The sequence below is a fragment of the Protopterus annectens genome, chromosome 14.part0, assembly GCF_019279795.1.
Source record: "Protopterus annectens isolate FY-2018-M chromosome 14.part0, PAN1.0, whole genome shotgun sequence".
Lineage (NCBI taxonomy): Eukaryota > Metazoa > Chordata > Ceratodontiformes > Protopteridae > Protopterus > Protopterus annectens.
In genome coordinates this window covers 521,882,100-521,900,486 of record NC_056748.1, presented here as the reverse complement: position 1 = coordinate 521,900,486, position 18,387 = coordinate 521,882,100, and the positions used below count along the sequence as shown (strand labels likewise).

At 43.4% G+C, this 18,387-nt stretch overlaps 1 protein-coding gene across 2 annotated transcripts in view; it reads left to right on the top strand.

Moving 5' to 3' along the window:
• CSGALNACT2 (chondroitin sulfate N-acetylgalactosaminyltransferase 2) overlaps positions 1-18,387 on the top strand; it is a 784,311-nt gene that overhangs the window by 591,224 nt on the left and 174,700 nt on the right. For both annotated transcript variants that reach the window (XM_044056275.1, XM_044056276.1), the window contains exon 4: positions 15,053-15,269. In XM_044056275.1, coding sequence (XP_043912210.1) covers positions 15,053-15,269 — 217 coding nt within the window. The remainder of the gene's footprint in view (positions 1-15,052; positions 15,270-18,387) is intronic.

The following is an 18,387-nucleotide window of genomic DNA, read 5'->3' as shown; positions in this document are numbered from 1 at the left end:
AAAAAGCCTTCTCACTTCATTGGGTACACCCTCAACAAAAAGAAATCACAACTGGTACCTAGTCAAAAGATTGTATTCCTGGGAGCAAGCTTGGACACAACTTCCCAGATGGCATTCCTCACTTCAGAAAAACAGGTCTATCTGACAAACTACTTCAAACTAATGGCCATCAGAACCCAGCTATCTGCAAGAAAAATACTGCAAGCCCTAGGGTTCATGGCCTCATGTATACTGCTGATTCCATATGCAAGGCTGCATATGAGAACTTCAATGGTATTTAAAAAGTCTTTGGTGCCAACATTCTCAGGACCTGGAAACAGTGATTCCTATCATACTTTGTCTAATGGCAGAGTTCCTTTGGTGGGCAGAAGCATGCAACTACAACAAGGGACTGCCTTTTACTCAACCCCACTCTGCCCAGACCCTGACTACAGATGCATCAGACTATACATGGGGGTCTCACATGGCAGGCAAATGTATTCAGGACCACTGGAGCCCAAGTCAAATTCATCTGCACATCAACCAAAAAGAGATGTTAGCTGTACAGAATGCCTTGACAGCTTTCAGATCCCTACTCCTTCCAGGACAACTGCTGATAAAAACAGACAACACCACAGTTATGTGGTACATCAACAAGCAGTGGGGAACTCATTCTTACCCACTCTGCAGGTTTGCCATGGCCCTGTGGAACACTGCCTTGGACATCTAAATCCATCTACAAGCTCAGTTCCTGCCAGGCAAACAAAATTCACTGGCAGACGACTTAAGCAGAAATCTCCTAGACCCACACGAGTGGAAACTGGAGCCCAGCACCTTCAACCTTCTGATTCAGAAATGGGACCCCAGAGGTGGATCTCTTTACCGCCCCCTACAACCACCAGCTAAGCAAATTCTGCACCAGGAATAGCAGGGCCTGGAAAGTGGATGCCCTATCTTTTCAGTGGGAAAACCTCTCAATCTATGCCTTTCCCCCTCTGTCCCTTCTCTCAAGAGTATTGCTCAAGATCAAACAAGACAGGCAAAGGACAATTCTGATTGCCCCGGACTGGCCACACCAGCACTGGTACCCACTCCTGTGCAGCCTGACAACAGTGCCACCCTGGCACCTGCACCAGACCCCAACCCTGCTCTCTTAGCAGGAGGGACAGATTTTGCATCCACAATTGCAAACCCTAAATCTTGCAGCCTGGATTATTCCTTGAATACTCCACCAGCAACCCTAAGCAAACCGGTGCTGGACGTCATCCTTGAAGCCAGAAGCCCCAGTACAAGGAAATCCTATGCTTATAAGTGGAAAGGTATTTTTCTTGAATTCAGTCTAAAGGAAAGGACACAGCACTGCCCTCCTTACCTCTAATCCTGGATTATCTAGCAGAACTACTCCACAGAGGCCTATCCTCCTCCTCCATTAAGATCCATGCCACTGCCATCTTGACTCATTGCAATACTGAGTCACCTCTATTCTCTTACCATCTCATCAAACAGTTCCTGCTCAGGGGCAAACAACTTAAGGCCACCAAGAAGAGCACCCACCCCTGCATGGGACCTTAACTTTTGTACTGGAAAAGCTCATGCTTCCCATTTTGAACCTGCTGCTTCAGCAGAGTTAAGTTTCCTCTCTTGGAAAACAGCCTTGCTTCTAGCCTTCACTTCAGCTAGAAGAGTGTCTGAGTTACAAGCACTGATGGCTGTGGAACCCTTCATTATTTTCCATGCTGACAGGGTTTCCCTCATGACTAAACCTTCCTTTATGCCTAAAGTGGTGTCCAGTGTGGCTCTCAATCCATCCATTTGCCAACCTTCTTCCATAATTCTCAAAATAAAGGGGAAAGGATCCTGCACACTTTGGACATGCACAGACAGCTCAGATTCTACCTTGATAGGACTAAGCCTTTCAGAAAATCTGACCAGTTGCTAATCAGCTTTCCAACAGGGGCAAGAGGGCAAGGCCATTTCAAAACAAACCATTTCCAAATGGATAGCACATTGCATCCATTTCTGCTACAAGCACCATGGAAAACTAACCCCTCAGGGGGTCAGAACACATTCTACTAAGGCTACATCTACCTCTACAGCATTTCTCAGGGGAGTCCCTACCAGGGACATCCTGGAAGCTGCTACCTGGAGTTCTGTACACACCTTCACCAAGCATTACCAGCTGCTTATCTTTTCCAAATCCAGGGCAGGTTTTGCTACAGCAGTACTGCAAGGCCTACTAGCCAGCCCTAGCTCTTTTTGACTGCCTCCACCCTTCCTCAGCTTTGGGAATCCACCCAAGTGTGATGACTGCAACAGTGAAACACGAAGAACATAGTACAGTTGTGTACACTTACATAAATGTAGCTGTTCGAGTGTATTCACTGTTGCGGTCCTGGTTTCCCTCCCTCCAGACCCCTGGTTTTCTCTATCTCTGTCTCTCCTCTCTATGGCTATTCATACTGGTATTGGTATTTACTTTTTACTGGTGGTGTTTTCCCCACCATATCCTAGCTCCCTATTTGGGGCTCCTGACATTTGGGGAAAGAAAAACTGTTGTAATGGCATTGGCTGCCGCCTCCTCAACAAAACTACCTTGGCTTTGGCATCCTCTCCCTCAAGGACCCAGAGCTGCACTGCTCTTTCACACTTAAACATATGACCCATCTCAGTCCATTACTTCTGCAAACCCATTTTTATTCTTTTTTTTCCCCTGCTTTAGTTTTTCCTTCTTTTTTGCATTTTTTTCTCCTCTGTTGATTCTTTGCTTAATATTTGAAAATAGTCTGCACCAATTGATTCATATTAATTTATTCCTTACCTGCGTCCAGCTTCCTCCTCCTCATTGTTCCATCTTGTTTAACTTGTCCAGTTGGTATCTCGTTTACCTGACTGTTCTCTGTACTTCTAACAAAAAAAAAACTTTTTACTTCCTCCATTTTTTTAAATCTCTCTTTGAGCAATATGTAAACTAACTTAACATGCTTAGATCAATGTGCCATTTGTATTGCTTATTCTTAAATTACTTGTGGCTCCAACTGCAGATTTTGGAAAAGCTTCTCACAGATGCTGCTACAGTTTCTTTTTTTTTTCTTATGAAAATGTGCAGTTTCATGTGTAATATTTCATCCTGACCCAAAATGATCCCTCAGCTTTTCCATTACTACATCAGAACCACATTAGTTCTTATTTGTGTGAGGCAAAAACCTTTCAAGAGCAAGCATGATGTTCCATCCTGCCAACTCTGACAGAAATTTGGGAAATTTGATATGGTCTAATGGATTAAATTAGGAAATTTGTCTTCTTGCATCTTTGGTTAAGGCTTAACTTTGCCACTTCTAACACCAGGCCTTGATGGTTGCCAGCTCTGAACCACTTCTGATGCATCATGGACTATGTCATGCATAATACGAGCAGAAACTCTTGTTATAGAGCATTTTATTGTGCCTCTGTACTCCATTCAGGCAGTAAAACAAAGGTACAGTATGAAAACTGATTCTGGCTGCATAGTTGCATGCCAAAGCCATTCTGGCTGCATAGTTGCATGCCAAAGCCTGTCTAAGCCAGTCTTTGGCTGTTTGCAGCCACTTCTCATTACAGTTTTCTAGTAAAGTTAATGTATGTTTAAGTTAAATATGTAAGGGCAGATGGTGACAACCATGTATGAAGTCTCCCATTTCAGTTTGTGACAACAAGATATATACAATGACCTGTAGATCAGCAGTGCTTTACTGAATCTAGGTTTACCAAAAGTGCGTGTCGCCAAACTGGATTCAGCAGTGTGCACTTAATTCTAGATATTCAACACTATAAGCTTATAATACATAAGAGAATCGTGTGTGTGTGTGTGTGTGTGTGTGTGTGTGTGTGTGTGTGTGTGTGTGTGTGTGTGGGTGGTAACTACCCACTGACTTTGTATTATGATCTCTAGGTCACAGATAAAGTTGCATTCCCCTGCACATTTAGACAAGCTGCTTTCAGTGACGCCACTATTGATGAGCATACATTTCAGTCTCTGAGAGCAAGAAATCTGGGCAGAGCTATAAATAATGGCGGCGGGGGGGGGGGGGTCAAAGGTCAAAAAATAGGGACAATGTTTAAATATTGCACTTATAAACTTGGAAAGTTGATGGAATAATAGGATTTACATTAGCATGAATTTTTTGAAATAGAATGAAAAAGCTTGTGCTATGCTTAATCCCAGCAACAGTCACAAAGTAAAATCCACAAAAAAAAACGTTGCTGCGAACTGCTGATGTAAAACCTGGAGTTTATTGACAACACAAAACAGCTCGTAGTTAGCGCTTTCGGGCCAAAACCCTTCTTCAGACTAAAAAACAAACGGATACAAACCTATTTAAAATACTCCTCAACCAACCAGATTTCAATAAAAAGCCCGCCTTTTCTTAAGGGCTGGCTTAAGGGGCACTGCTTCATTTAATCCTGGAAACCTGTGTGCAGCTAACTCAAGAATCCATTTAGATTCTGCCCATTCAGTTGTTTGCTTAATATCACCACCTCTATTGTTCAAAACAACATTTTGTATAACCGTAAAACTAAAGTAATGTGTGGGGTGTTTCTGTATGTGTCTGTATAAGGCATTGTGTTTATCAGAGTTCCTGATTGATGACATATGCTGTAAGACTCTGACTTGTGTGAGCATGTTGTTAGTCTTGCCCACATAATAGCTCGGACAGGAGTTACAGTTTGCCAGATATACTACATCTGTTGTCCTGCATGTTGCTGTCCCTTTCAACTGAAATCTCCTGCCATTTACTGGATGAACAAAGACCACATCTCTATTAATGTGGTCACAAGCCTTGCAGTGACCACAAGGTACCATGCCTTTTGTTATTGGCAAAGCTTTTGTAGTATTGGCTACCCTCTCTTTACATAACATGTCCTTTAGATTTCTGTTCCTCCTGTAACCAAATTGTGGGTTACCACCTACAATGTCCCTTAAAGAATCATCACTGGTGATGATATTCCAATTTTGATTAATTATGTCACAAACGCCCTTTATATTGAATTTTCTGAAGGATATGAAGTCTGAAACTTAAATGTCTGTCATTTTCAGACTTCAGTCCTCAATAGTGCTAATAGTTTGGCAGAAAACCACAATTATTTTGAAAAACAGACCAAAACAGACCAAAAATATGAGGCAAAAATCTGGACATTCTATGAAAATCTGGACAGTTGAGAGGTATGTCGATGATATAGCTGTTGGTAAAGAAATGTCGATAATCTTAATGCATGCCAAATAAGGTCACATGTAAAGCGGAGTCTATATACTGTCAAATGCTTGTGTTATTTTCTAGTCTGTCTTCCTAATCATGTCTAACCCCCTCTGATTAATTCTTATAGTTTAATTTTTATATACGTTTTTATTATCCCTTTTTAACAGCAGCTTCTGTTCTAGATTCAGCTAAAATGCCACCAGCGCAGGTCTTTCACTTAAGACTTCCCTGTACCTTTCTATTTGCCCGTACTACAATGTCAATCCCTATTAGGGAAAGCAGTCTCTAGCATGCAGTCCATGCGTCGTCTTATCATCCCACTCTGTTACCTATCCTTCTTTAGTTATTTGCTCCCAGCACCTTGGTTCCTGCCAGTTTTCTCCAGTAACATCCAGCTCCTTCTTGCCTATTTTCTGCACCCATACTTGGCAAAATGTAATTTCTCCATTCTCATATTGGCTTAGTTCCTAGAATACTTTCTGCTACTTTATGAATATAATATTCTGTGTGGTTGTCATTCACCTTAAGGCATCCAAACTGCCACTGTCTTAATTTCTGCCATCAGCATCCCTTTCTATAATGAATTATAACCTTCTGCTTGTGTTATGCATATGAGCCTTAAATGTGCATCTCTAAAGTATCCTTTCATATCAGGGAATCCTAAACCACCTCGTCGTATTGGAAGGATAATTTTATCCCACTTAACTCTTGCCCTCTTCCCATCCCAGAAACTCTGATGTCCTTCAAGGATGCATCTGCAGTCCTAACATATGGGTTGTCCTGCCTCAGGCAGCCCTTCGGTCGGCCGGATTCCAAAGTCTGGATCTGGCCTCGGCTGATGTCGCACTTCACCCGACGTCATAGCTGCTGTTTATTGGGTATAAAGGCATCAGCCGACGCCATTTTCCTCAGTCTTTCTTGCCGCGCGGTGCCCAAAGCAGAAGCTGTTCACAAGTGCCGGTCGGTCAGATCCAGAGATTTCTACTACCGAAGACTTCTAAAAAGCTAAGTACCCCGTTGGGGACTCTTTCTTGCCTCAGCCGATGTCAAACAAAGTAAATAATTGTTTAACTTGTGGGAAACAAATACCTCATAAGGATTTCCACTCTTACTGCCTTCCTTGTTTAGGCCCAGACCACGACATATCAGCTTGTCTAGCCTGTGCTTCCTTCAACCGACGGACACTTGGACGTCGGTCGGAGTTTGCAGAGGAGTTTTTTGGTCCCGCTTTTGCATACAAAATACCATCGGAGACTCCGACTACTCAATTAGCTAAAAAGCGCAAGGAAAAGGACCGACACTCGCGGCCCGCGGTTTCGGCTGAAACCACGGTTAGGCCAACCGCGAGCGTCTCGATTTTGGCTGAAACCGAGCCCCCGGTTCTTTCTTCGGCTGATAGCATGCCTCCGATAGCCGAGGCCTCACAGAGCATGGCTGAATCTGCTACTGAATTTACTGCTACAGAAGCAGGCGCCCAGGATTTGTCAGACACTATTCCTTTAGACATATCTACCCCTGCACGTGAGGCTGCTAGACCCCCTGCTTCTATGTCTATCAAGGCTTTTGCCAGGGCTAAAGCAGCTAAATCTTCTAAGGCCTTACCTGCAAAAACTCCTTCACATAGGCCTACCTCTAGTTCCCAAATGCTCAGCCTGGCTGAGGATCTCATTTCTTTGATCAGGGGATCCCAACCTCACCCAGACAGGGCCTCTCAGCCCCCTCCAGACAAGAGACCTAGGACTGAACCCCCAGAACCTGTCTCTACAGATTATTCCTCGGATGACTCAGACAATTCAGACCCTCACGAAGGCCCATATTCTCCCTATGAGGATTCTGATGCAGAAGATTCCATTCCTTCTGCTTCTCCTCCTGAAGAATTTTCCTTTGGGGAAACCTTGCATGCTATGAAGGAACATTTCCAATGGCAGGGCCAGGATTTTTCAGATTCAAGGAAAAGGCTAAGGACCTTTTTACACTTACCACAGCATAGGCCTTTAGCCATTCCGCCAGTACTAACAGTTGTTGATGATGCATATAATGATGCCTGTACTGCCCCTGATTCTCTTCCTCTGGCCCCTGCCAAGCCAGACAGATATTACAGGGTCCCGGACACACATTACCATTTGTATAAGGCTCCTGTTTCAGACCCTGAAACCATTTCACAGGGCCCTAAAGGTGTGGCAGCTGCCTCTGCCAAAAACCCTCTTCCCTCTGAAAGGGAATCTAGAGCATTAGAGAGATGGGGTAAAAAGGTTTATACTTCTGCTACACTTTCGGCCAGGGCCTTGAACTGTCAATTTCACATGATTCAGTACCAGGAATTTTTGTTAGACCAGATAAACAAAAAACTGTCTTCTCCTGAACCTTTAGACCGCAAGTCCCTTCAGGATTTGGTACATAACTCTCAGCAGGTCAGTAACCATTTCTTAAAATGTGGCTATGATGCACTGGAGGCTTCCTTTAGATCAGCTATGACTGGAACAGTGATTCGAAGGCATGCCTGGTTAAAAGAACAATCCTTACCAGACCATGTTAAGTCAAAACTCCTAGATGCTTCCATGGAGAAACAAAGTTTGTTTGGCTCCTCTGCACAGGAGGTTCTAAAGAAGGTGGAAGAAAAAGCAAAATCTGTCCAAACAGTCAAGGATTTCTTACAGGTCCAACCTCCGAGGTTTAGCAGAAATTGGCCTTCGAAGAATTGGTCCTTTCCAGACAACTCCAGAGCACAGAGAGGCAGAAATAGACACCCCAGAGGCAGAGGTCAATCTAGGGGTGCCTACAGGGGAAGTCAGTGGCAACCTACCAACCAGAGAAGTACTGCCACAGATTCAACTACAACCACTCCCACAGGGCAGACACAATGACTTGGCTCTAGTTCCGCCTACCAGGGAACAACTGGAAGCACCCTTGGGCAGAAAGCTAGCCTTATTCTCCGACAACTGGCATTACATTACAGGAGACAAATGGACTTTACAGACAATAGACAAGGGCTACAGGTTTCACTTCCACACTCTACCAAAAAAGAGAGGAATGCCAAACCTACCACCAAGACAAAAAACAGACGCTCTAAGACAAGTCAACAACTTACTAAGGATGAGAGCTATAGAAGAGGTACCACCTATGGAACAAGGCCAAGGATTTTACTCCAGGCTTTTCCTTGTACCAAGAAAAGAAAATCAATGGAGACCTATTCTAGACTTGTCCGCACTGAACACATACCTCATTGTTCCAAAATTCAAAATGCTGACCCTCCAGCAGCTTCTTCCCATGCTGGGCAAGGAGTCTTAGCTGGTGACTCTAGATCTCAAGGAGGCATACCTGCACGTCCCTATATGACCAGATTGCAGAAGACACCTCAGATTTCTTGCAGGATCAGAGCATTATCAATTCTCAGCATTGCCTTTTGGCTTATCTACTGCGCCCAGAGTATTCACGAAATGCCTGGCATCAGTAATTGCTCATTGCAAGCTACAGGGAATTCAAATTTACCCATACCTGGACGACTGCCTAATACAAGCGGACAACAAGGCAAAATTAACAAAAGATTTGGAAAATGTCATACAACTGTTGCAAGCCTTGGGATACACAGTCAACATGCAAAAGTCAAGACTAGTACCATCCCAAAGGATAACATTCTTGGGTGCAGAACTGGATACATCAACTCAGATGGCTTTTCTCACAGAAGAAAAACAAAAGCAACTACCAGCCTACTTCATGACATTAACAACACAAACTCGGCTTACTGCAAGGAAAGTCCTGCAAGCCCTGGGCTACATGGCATCATGCATAATATTGGTTCCACATGCCAGGCTGCATATGAGAAAGCTACAATGGTACCTAAGGAATGTATGGTCTCAACACAAGCACAGTCTAGAAGCCCAGATTCCAATAATTCCATGCCTGAAGCAAGAATTCCTGTGGTGGGCTCAGGCCTGTCAGTTGAACAGAGGCTTGCCTTTCCACAAACCTCATCCAAGCCAGACCATCACCACGGACGCCTCAGACCTAGGATGGGGGCACACATGGTGGACAAGTGTATTCAAGGCCTATGGACCCAAGACCAGCTGAATCTACACATAAATCTAAAGGAGATGCTGGCCGTGAAACATGCGATCCAGGCATTCAGACCACTCCTTCAACAGGGTCATCTGCTGATAAGGACCGACAATACCACAGTCATGTGGTACATCAACAAACAGGGAGGTACACATTCATATCCTCTATGCCGGATGGCAATGGACCTGTGGAATGTGGCCCTGAATCTCAACATTCAACTTCAGGCCAGATTTGTACCAGGAAAAGAAAATTCTCTAGCAGACACCTTAAGCAGAACTACCACGGATGCTCACGAATGGATGCTGCATCCAGATATCTTCAAAGCCATAACAAAGAAATGGGGACTACCAGAGATAGACCTGTTCGCCTCCCCACACAACCACCAATTGAAGAAATTCTGCACAAGAGCATACCACCCACTTGCTTGGAGGGTGGACTCCCTTTCCTTCAGCTGGAAAAACCTGACAGCATATGCATTTCCACCTCTTCCTTGATGTACAAAGTTCTACTGAAGATCAGAGAGGATCAGCCAAGGGTAATCCTGATAGCTCCAGACTGGCCGAGGCAACATTGGTACCCGCTACTGAGAAGCATGTCTCGGACACACGCATGGCCTCTACCTCTATGTCCCTTGCTTCTAACACAGGACAACTACAAGATCCTACATCCAAACTTGAAAACACTGCAGCTAGCTGCTTGGAATATTGCATAAAACAAAATAACCCAGGGTTATCCCAGAGGGTTAAGGACATTATCCTGGAGGCACGCAGACCTTCCACAAGGAAGACTTATTCAGCCAAGTGGAAAAGATACCTCATTTGGAGTGCAGCAAAGGGAGAAAATGTCTCATTGGCAAACATAGCACACATCCTGGAATATTTAGCAGAACTGTTCCACAATGGCCTGTCTTACTCCTCCATTAAGATTCATGCATCAGCAATTTCAGCAGAATACAACATGGATTTCCTGTCTTCTCTCATCCTCTACTCAGGCAGTTCTTGAGAGGAATCAAAAATGTAAAACCTCCAAGGAAACCACCTTTACCTACATGGGATCTCAACTTTGTGCTGGAAAAGTTAACACTTCCCTTTTGAACCAGCAGCAACAGCAGAATTACAGTTCTTGTCTTGGAAAACTGCTTTCCTGCTAGCAATCACTTCAGCAAGAAGGGTATCTGAGTTACAGGCATTAATGGCAGTACAACCCTTCCTTATCTTCCATCAGGACAGAGTCTCTCTGAGAACTAACCCTACCTTTATGCCAAAAGTGGTCTCCAGAGTATCATTGAACCAAGCGATTCATTTACCTACATTCTTCCCCAACCCACAGAACAAGGGGGAAGACTGCTACATACCTTGGATGTGCACAGACAGTTACGCTACTATCTGGACAGAACTAAGACCAGCAGAAAAACTGACCAGCTTCTGGTAGCATATGCAACAGGAATGCAAGGAAAAGCAATTTCAAAACAGACAATCTCAAAATGGATAGGAAATTGCATTTGTTTTTGCTACTCTTTTCATGGAAAGACAACTCCTGAAAATATCAGACCTCATTCCACAAGAGCTACAGCCACCACTACAGCTTTCCTATGAGGAGTGGCTACCAAAGACATTTTAGAAGCTGCTACTTGGAGCTCCGTGCATACATTTGCCAAGCATTATAATCTACCCTTATATTCTAGATCCCGAGCAGGTTTTGCAACTGCTGTTTTGCAAGGGATCTTAACTACACCATCTTTATCTTAGTGCCTCCTCCCCCAGTTTGGCTATGGTATTCTACCCATATGTTAGGACTGCAGATGCATCCTTGAAGGACATAGTACAGTTTTGTACCTACCATAAATGTAGATGTCCGATAGGTATGCATCTGCAGTCAGGATTACCCACCCTCCTTCCCCTCTATGGTATTCCTAGGGTATTTACCCCTCTTTTAGCTAGCTGGGGGAATCTATTATGGTGTATTTGTTTGTATATATGTATATACTTATATATCTTTATATTGTTTGCTCTCTACTGTTTGGAATTATTTGCATTTATCCAAATTGAGCCTTCCTAGAGGGCACCTGGCATCTGGGGCAAGAAACACTGAGGAAAATGGCGTCGGCTGATGCCTTTATACCCAATAAACAGCAGCTATGACGTCGGGTGAAGTGCGACATCAGCCGAGGCCAGACCCAGACTTTGGAATCCGGCCGACCTAAGGGCTGCCTGAGGCAGGACAACCCATATGTTAGGACTGCAGATGCATACCTATCGGACATCTACATTTATGGTAGGTACAAAACTGTACTTTTTCAACTCTGTATTTAATTGTCCACAACAAAGAAGTCTACATCTTTCAGAAAATCTTGTGTGGTTATTTCAGCACTGCAGTGGTTGGGTTTCTGCCCATGTTTTGAGCATCTTGGACTGAGGAGCTTCTTCAAGGGGTAGGGGTAGGTGTCTAATGTAGCTGTCCTTTTCCATTGTGGGGAGTAAAAACTGAGCAGTACCCTTAATTTCTCCAAGGAGGCTACAAAGATGCTTTTGACTAGTACTTTTGGAATCCAGGGGTAGGTATTTGTTGCATTTGTCTGACATATTACTGAAGCATCATTATTCAATGATTGTTGTTTCAGTGGGCATACCTTGTAAAGAATTCAACATTTGTACTAGATCTACTGACAATACGTACATGTAATGCAGTTTATACCAGTAATGTCGCTCTTATATACACTGAGATGGATTCAGTTTTAAAACTGTTGTGTACAGAGATATAGATGCCTAGAAGTTTGTGTTTAAATCTTTGGTTATGCCTACTCACCCCTTACCACTTTAAAATAGGAGTCACTTCTGGAGTATTTCACTAAGTATTTATATAGTAATTGTAAACTACCCTTTTCAGACAGACTGAAGGAGATGAACTTGCACATTTCCTTTCTTGTAGGCTTCTTCAAAGCAGACTGGGTTTATTCTGTCAGACCTGTTATAACCTAAACTTTAATGCTCAGTAAAGTTAGTCAGGCATAGTCCAGGAGGAGAGAAACAGCCTAGAACTACAAAGTGCTTTTTGTTAGCTGTCTCTCAAAACAACATCACAAGGAAGAACTATTACCCAGATTGCACAAGAGTTGTGGGTTCAGTGTTCATCTTGCATGTTGTGTGCCATTTCACCCTGTAGCTTTAGTTTTTTGATTTCTGTGTTTTATCCATGCATGCTGGCCATAATCGCAATCATTCTGCAGACATTACAAGCTATCCATTAACATGTATAAAAAAGTCCCCTGGCCTCAAGGAGGGCAGTACAAGAGCAACTGGGGAGAATTTGAGGCTGCTTATCCAATTATCCAGGTTTTCCCTTAGGATGACAAAAGTGCTATGCTGACGTGCAGAGGACGTTTGTTTCAGAGGTGTGGGATATGAATCTATCACACCAATGTGTCTTATTTGTTGATGTGGAGGAATAAAGTCTTAACTATGGCCCAGGTGGCATGGGTTTATTTAGTAGCTCCGGTATCTGAGGAGCTGACAGGGAGTGGATGGGGGCCCAAGTGGTGGGGAGGACATTCATCTAGGCATTCCATGTGGGAGGCATGGCCCTTAGAGGGAAGTAGCCCACAGATGTAATATGCAGACAGAGAATGGGGGATACCAAGTGGTTGATCATAAATTAAAAATTTCCTCCGTGGTGGAAGTAGTCAATGGCATGACCTCTCCATAATGTTGTTAGGCTCCTTGCTAGCCTCAGCCGTGGGATAGAGATAGTCCAGGGGAGGCAGTAGAAGAGGCTGGTGGATCTGGCAGTAGCTGGGGACACAGAGTAAAGCAGGAGGAAGGGGGTAGTTAGTTCCTTTAAGCTGGTATTTGAGGAACCGTGTGTCTTGTGAAGAACTGGGTTAGTCTAGAGCAGTACATCTGTACTGCATAATTATTTACTTCCAGCATCTGTGGACATTGGCTGTAGATTGTCACTGTAGATGTGATACCCTGACCTTGTGTGCAAAAATGGGAAAAAGGGATTGTGGATGTATAACTGGATCTTACAGGAGGATTAATCCTAGAACACATGGACCCTGGATGGTTGTCTGATTGTCTTGACTTCGTCACTAGATCTAGGATGATTGATAGTTACCAGCTCAAAGGTACAGCTGGTCAGTTTTTACCAAAAATGCCCAAACTTTTAGAAGTAGTTGTTGTTGGATACCCCAAGTGTGTAATTTACACCAGGTATAAGCAGCTCCAAGATGTCTGTAATTTTGGATACAGGGAATTCCACTATTTGGATTGACACTCCAGAGGTGCATTCAGTTTAACTGGTCAACTGAAGAACATGACTTTCACATGTTGTTTTAATTCACTGTCCTATAACAACAGACCCTTTTGCCACCATTACCTATTTCAGCATTAAGGTCCAAAAGTCCATTATGTAGTTTATATGTTTATTTACTTACATTTTGTTGATTGTTAGTTCCATTAAGCCAGTGTCCTCTCTTCAGGGGAGACTTGCACTGATATCCTTACTAACTAGGGAAAATTTGGCCTGGGCAGCAGGGAACAGCTTGTACTCTCTTCAGTCAGTGCTGTGAGATTTTACATCTACTTGAACTAACATCAGTGTGGGCAGATATGGACTCAGTTTAATGTTTCCTCCGATAACCAGCTTAGGCCAGCCTGACCGGAGTGGACTGCTGACAGATTCCAAGTAGGGAAGTTGTGTTAAGCTAGTAACTAAAAGGCTGCCAAGCAATGGCAGATGGATTACTTTGTGTACGAGTAAAAATAAGAACATTGGTGGTAAGGATGGACAAGGATGTATGAAATGGACATGGCTAGAAAGCAGCAAAGCAAAGGTGAGTATGTGTGTGCAGTGTCAGAGGCTCAACAGTAGCTAACTCTTCTTTGGTACTGCAAGCTAGGATGGCTGTGGGTTGTGTTCCCACTATAGGTGCCTGGATTAATTTTTCAGTACTGACTCTGCAGTGTAGCATAAGTTGGTAAGTCACACTCCAGAGGGTGCCATCCTGCAGATAAGTTGCTTAACCAAGGTCCCATTTGCATAAGTTGGTGGTAGCTCGGGTGGATCAAAACAAAAAAAAAAAAAAAGAAAGGGAGGTTTCCCATTACCCTGGGCATATTTCTCCCTTCTCTCATAAAAAGAGGCTGCTGACCTAGTGGGATTAACTGGCTCAACAAAGCATTAAAAAATTAAATAAAATATATGAAAACATATTTGCATTTTTTGCATAGATTAGTGGTTAAATAAAGTAAATTCTGTGTGGAATCAAAAGATTCAGAAATTGTGTTTGGGGGGGGGGGGTGGCTTCCAGAAAGCAGTGGGCAGACATAATGTAGTGCAAGAGAAGGCAAACAGAATTGGTAAGCTTTTGGTTATCAAAGGTCAGGTAGAAAAGAAAGTGGCAGATGTGGCAGTTACTTATAATCTTCCATGAAGATGGATTGAAGTTCGGTTAGATTAAGGAGCTTTTAGTCTATCAAGCAGCCTTTTAGTCTATCCACTTAGTGAATCATATAATTCCTATTAGATCAGGTCGCATAGCCAGTAGTTACAAGTTGCTCCTGACCACAAAGTGACAAGTTTTAAGCAACTGTGTCAGAAGATGGAAAAAAAATCAGTCAATGTGGAAAGGGCCCTTTTCCAGTTTCTACTGTAATAACCTGTCCTTTCAAGCTGCATAATAGCACCTATCCCGTGCCATGACTGTGTCCTCTTAATTACCCAGTTATATTAATTTATATAGTGAAAAATGTAACCTGAAAATTTTTTTTTTTTTTTTTTTTTAGGATATTATCGGACTGAAAGAGATAAAGGCACCCAGTATGAACTGTTCTTTAAGAAAGAGAACCACGACAGGTTTCAGCACGTTACGCTATTCCGACCATTTGGACCACTGATGAAGGTGAAAAGAGAAGCAATTGATACTTCAGAGCAAATTATCAACATTATTGTCCCATTGTCTCAACGGACAGAGGCATTCTCCCAGTTTATTCAGAATTTCAGGTGAGGCTGAGTAGGGCTGAGTTGTATTTTTTTTGTACAGTAAGCAGACACTAATGCACTTGGCATTTATTGGAATCTGAAAATGTTCTTTGTGTATGTCATAGAAAATTGTAACCTCTATAACCTTCCATTACTACCAGTCTGCCCTAGACTCCTCACAACACAGCCCCAAACAATTCTGGTCCTCCATAAACTCCATCCTCCACCCAGGTAAAGTCAGTACCTCTCCTCCTAACATCCCTCACTCCTCAGAAACACACTTCACCCAAACCATACTATCACTAGCTAAACAACACAACCACCCTCCCCTCCAACCCACACCTTCAACTAGTAATCTCCCCACTGCCTTCTCTTTTTCTCCTGTACCTACCTCCAACATAAAAAAACTCTTAACTAAACTTAAACCCACCAAATTAGCAGCAGACAACCTCCCAAGTGAATACCTACAAATCGCAGCTGATGCTCTGGCCCTACCCAGTATCCATCTTGATTAACCGATCTCTGTCAAAGTTACGTTCCCACATTGTGGAAAGTCTCACATATAATTCCCCTCCACAAAGGCGGACCCTCTGCAGAACTAACCAATTACCGCCCCATAGCTATTCTCTCTCCACTCTCCAAAATACTAGAGAGATGCATACACTCTCAGGTCTCACACTACCTCCTTACTAACAACCTCCTTTCCAGTACTCAGCATGGTTTCCGACCAAACCATAGCACCACCACTGCCTTACTCTCCTTTACAAACACTATCCTTCAGCATAAAAACAATGGCTGTCTCTCCTCTGCTACTTTCCTAGACCTATCTAAAGCATTTGACATGGTCCCACACAAACAGCTTATCTCTGTCCTCAATAACCTATCCTTCTCACAATCAGTCACCAACTGGTTTCAGAGTTACCTGTCTGACCGCCAACAATCCGTTGTATGGCAGAATGACATATCTCCCCAACTACCTGTCTCCATAGGGGTTCCCAAGGATCCATCCTTGGACCCCTACTTTCTCTGTTTACACCAATAATCTAGCCTCTGCCACCAAACATGGCACACTCATCCAATACGCAGATGACTCTACCATCATCTGCTCAGCCCAGTCCCTACCCAAACTGCAAAAAGTCACACAGGAAGCCTTTTCCTCTGTTGAAACATGGTTATCCGATGCCCAATTAATACTCACCCCAAACAAAACTAAACTACTCATCTTCCAACCCACCAAACATACTCAAAACAACTCTCACTTTAACATCACAGCAAAAGACAACACCACTATATACCCAACTGAACACACCAAATTGCTAGGAGTGGAAATAGACAATAAACTAAAATTTGACATTTACATATCCATGACCATACAAAAAGTCCACAAAAAACTAGGAGCATTATACAGAAATAAACAATTTCTCACCAAAGCAGCAAAGATTTCAATAGCAAATTCCCACCTTATCTCCACCCTACTTTATGCCTCTCCAGTATATACCAACCTAAGGCAATGTGATTTAAACAAGCTAGAGACCTGCTACAACAAAATCGCAAAATTCGCCACAGGAGCATCCTACCGTAGTCACCACTGTCTCTCACTTGCTGAACTGGGCTGGCTTGAACTCCCTCAACTCCTTCAGTGGTATCAACTCTCACTCACCCACAAACTAGTAAACCATCCACTAAATGTCCCATCCCTCCAGAATCTACTCCAACCCTATCGCACCACCAGACCACTAAGATCCAGCAACAAAAATCACTTGCAGATCACTAAAGCCAATAACTCTGCTGGTGAAGCACTATTCTCTTGCGCCATAGCCAAATTATGGAACTCACTCCCACCCACAATTACCTCCGTACCATCATGCACCAACTTCAAAACTTTATTAAAAGCACCTAAAACATGCTGGCTATGCCCTTGCAACTCCCACTCTAATATCATCCACCCCATCCAACTACTACCTTTCTTTCACCTCCACTAACTACCTTGATGATAGCAAGCTCAGATGCTCATAAGCCTAGTACTTATTATACAGCAGGAACTTCTCATTGTTACATTTGTTAATGCCTGTTATGTACTTCACAGATAAAGATTCTAGTTGTCTACTGATGTACTATGTTCTTCATCTGTAAATATGTTGTAAGTAATTTCTGTGTTAAATTGTTAATCACTATGTAATCCAGTGTAACTACTGTCTGTTTATTTTACTGTGGAGCTTTTCTCCCCGGGCCTCCGCTGAAAATGGACCCACGTCCAGTCGGACACTCCCGGTCAACAAATTTAAATAAATAAATAAGTGTGAGTGCATGTTTTTAGAGGAATTGAGACATGCTCAGTGTTGCATTGTGTAAATGGAAATTCATGGAACCAGTCAGTAACTAGTGATGTTCTTTGTGTTTCACTGTTGCAGTCATCACACTTGGGTTATCCTGCCAGGGGTAGCCCTCAGTCAGCCCGAATGCCAGAGGCTTAGTATTTCTGCATCGGTTGCTGTCACTTCAGGACTGATGTCAGGTCATCAGGGGTATAAAAACAGGCAGCCAACGCCATTACATCAGTCTTTCTTGCCGAGTAGCCCGAAGCAGTTCACATGAGTGCCGGTCAGCCGTTACCTGATTTTTCGTTTCCAAAATTGAATCCTCCTGAAGTCATCTAAAGCTAAGTACCCTATTGGGGAATCCTTTTTTCTTGCTTTAACCGATGTCAGAAAAAGTTAACAATTCTCTCACCTGTGGAAAGCAAATACCACACCAAGATTTCCATTCTTACTGCGTCACCTGTTTAGGCCCAGACCATGACGTACCTCACTGTCAGTTTTGTGCTTCAATGCCCGAATTATTCATCGTCAGGCCCTTATTGTAGATAAATACTTTCGTTCTCTCTCTCTGTATTCCAAAATGGCTTCGGTAAGCCATCCGACTACCAATCTTCAGAAAAAATGCGAGGATATAGACAGAGGCAGTCCACACAGGTCCAAAACTGCTGACGACGCTTCCATTACACTAGTTGCCAGTTCGCTGGTACTCAGTGAGGTCCTTTCGCAGACCCTGATGCCCACTTCCATGGATTTGCAAGTCTCTACTGAGACCCATTTGGAGTCCGGTATGCCGTGAGATTCTTACAGAACCTGCGGATGTC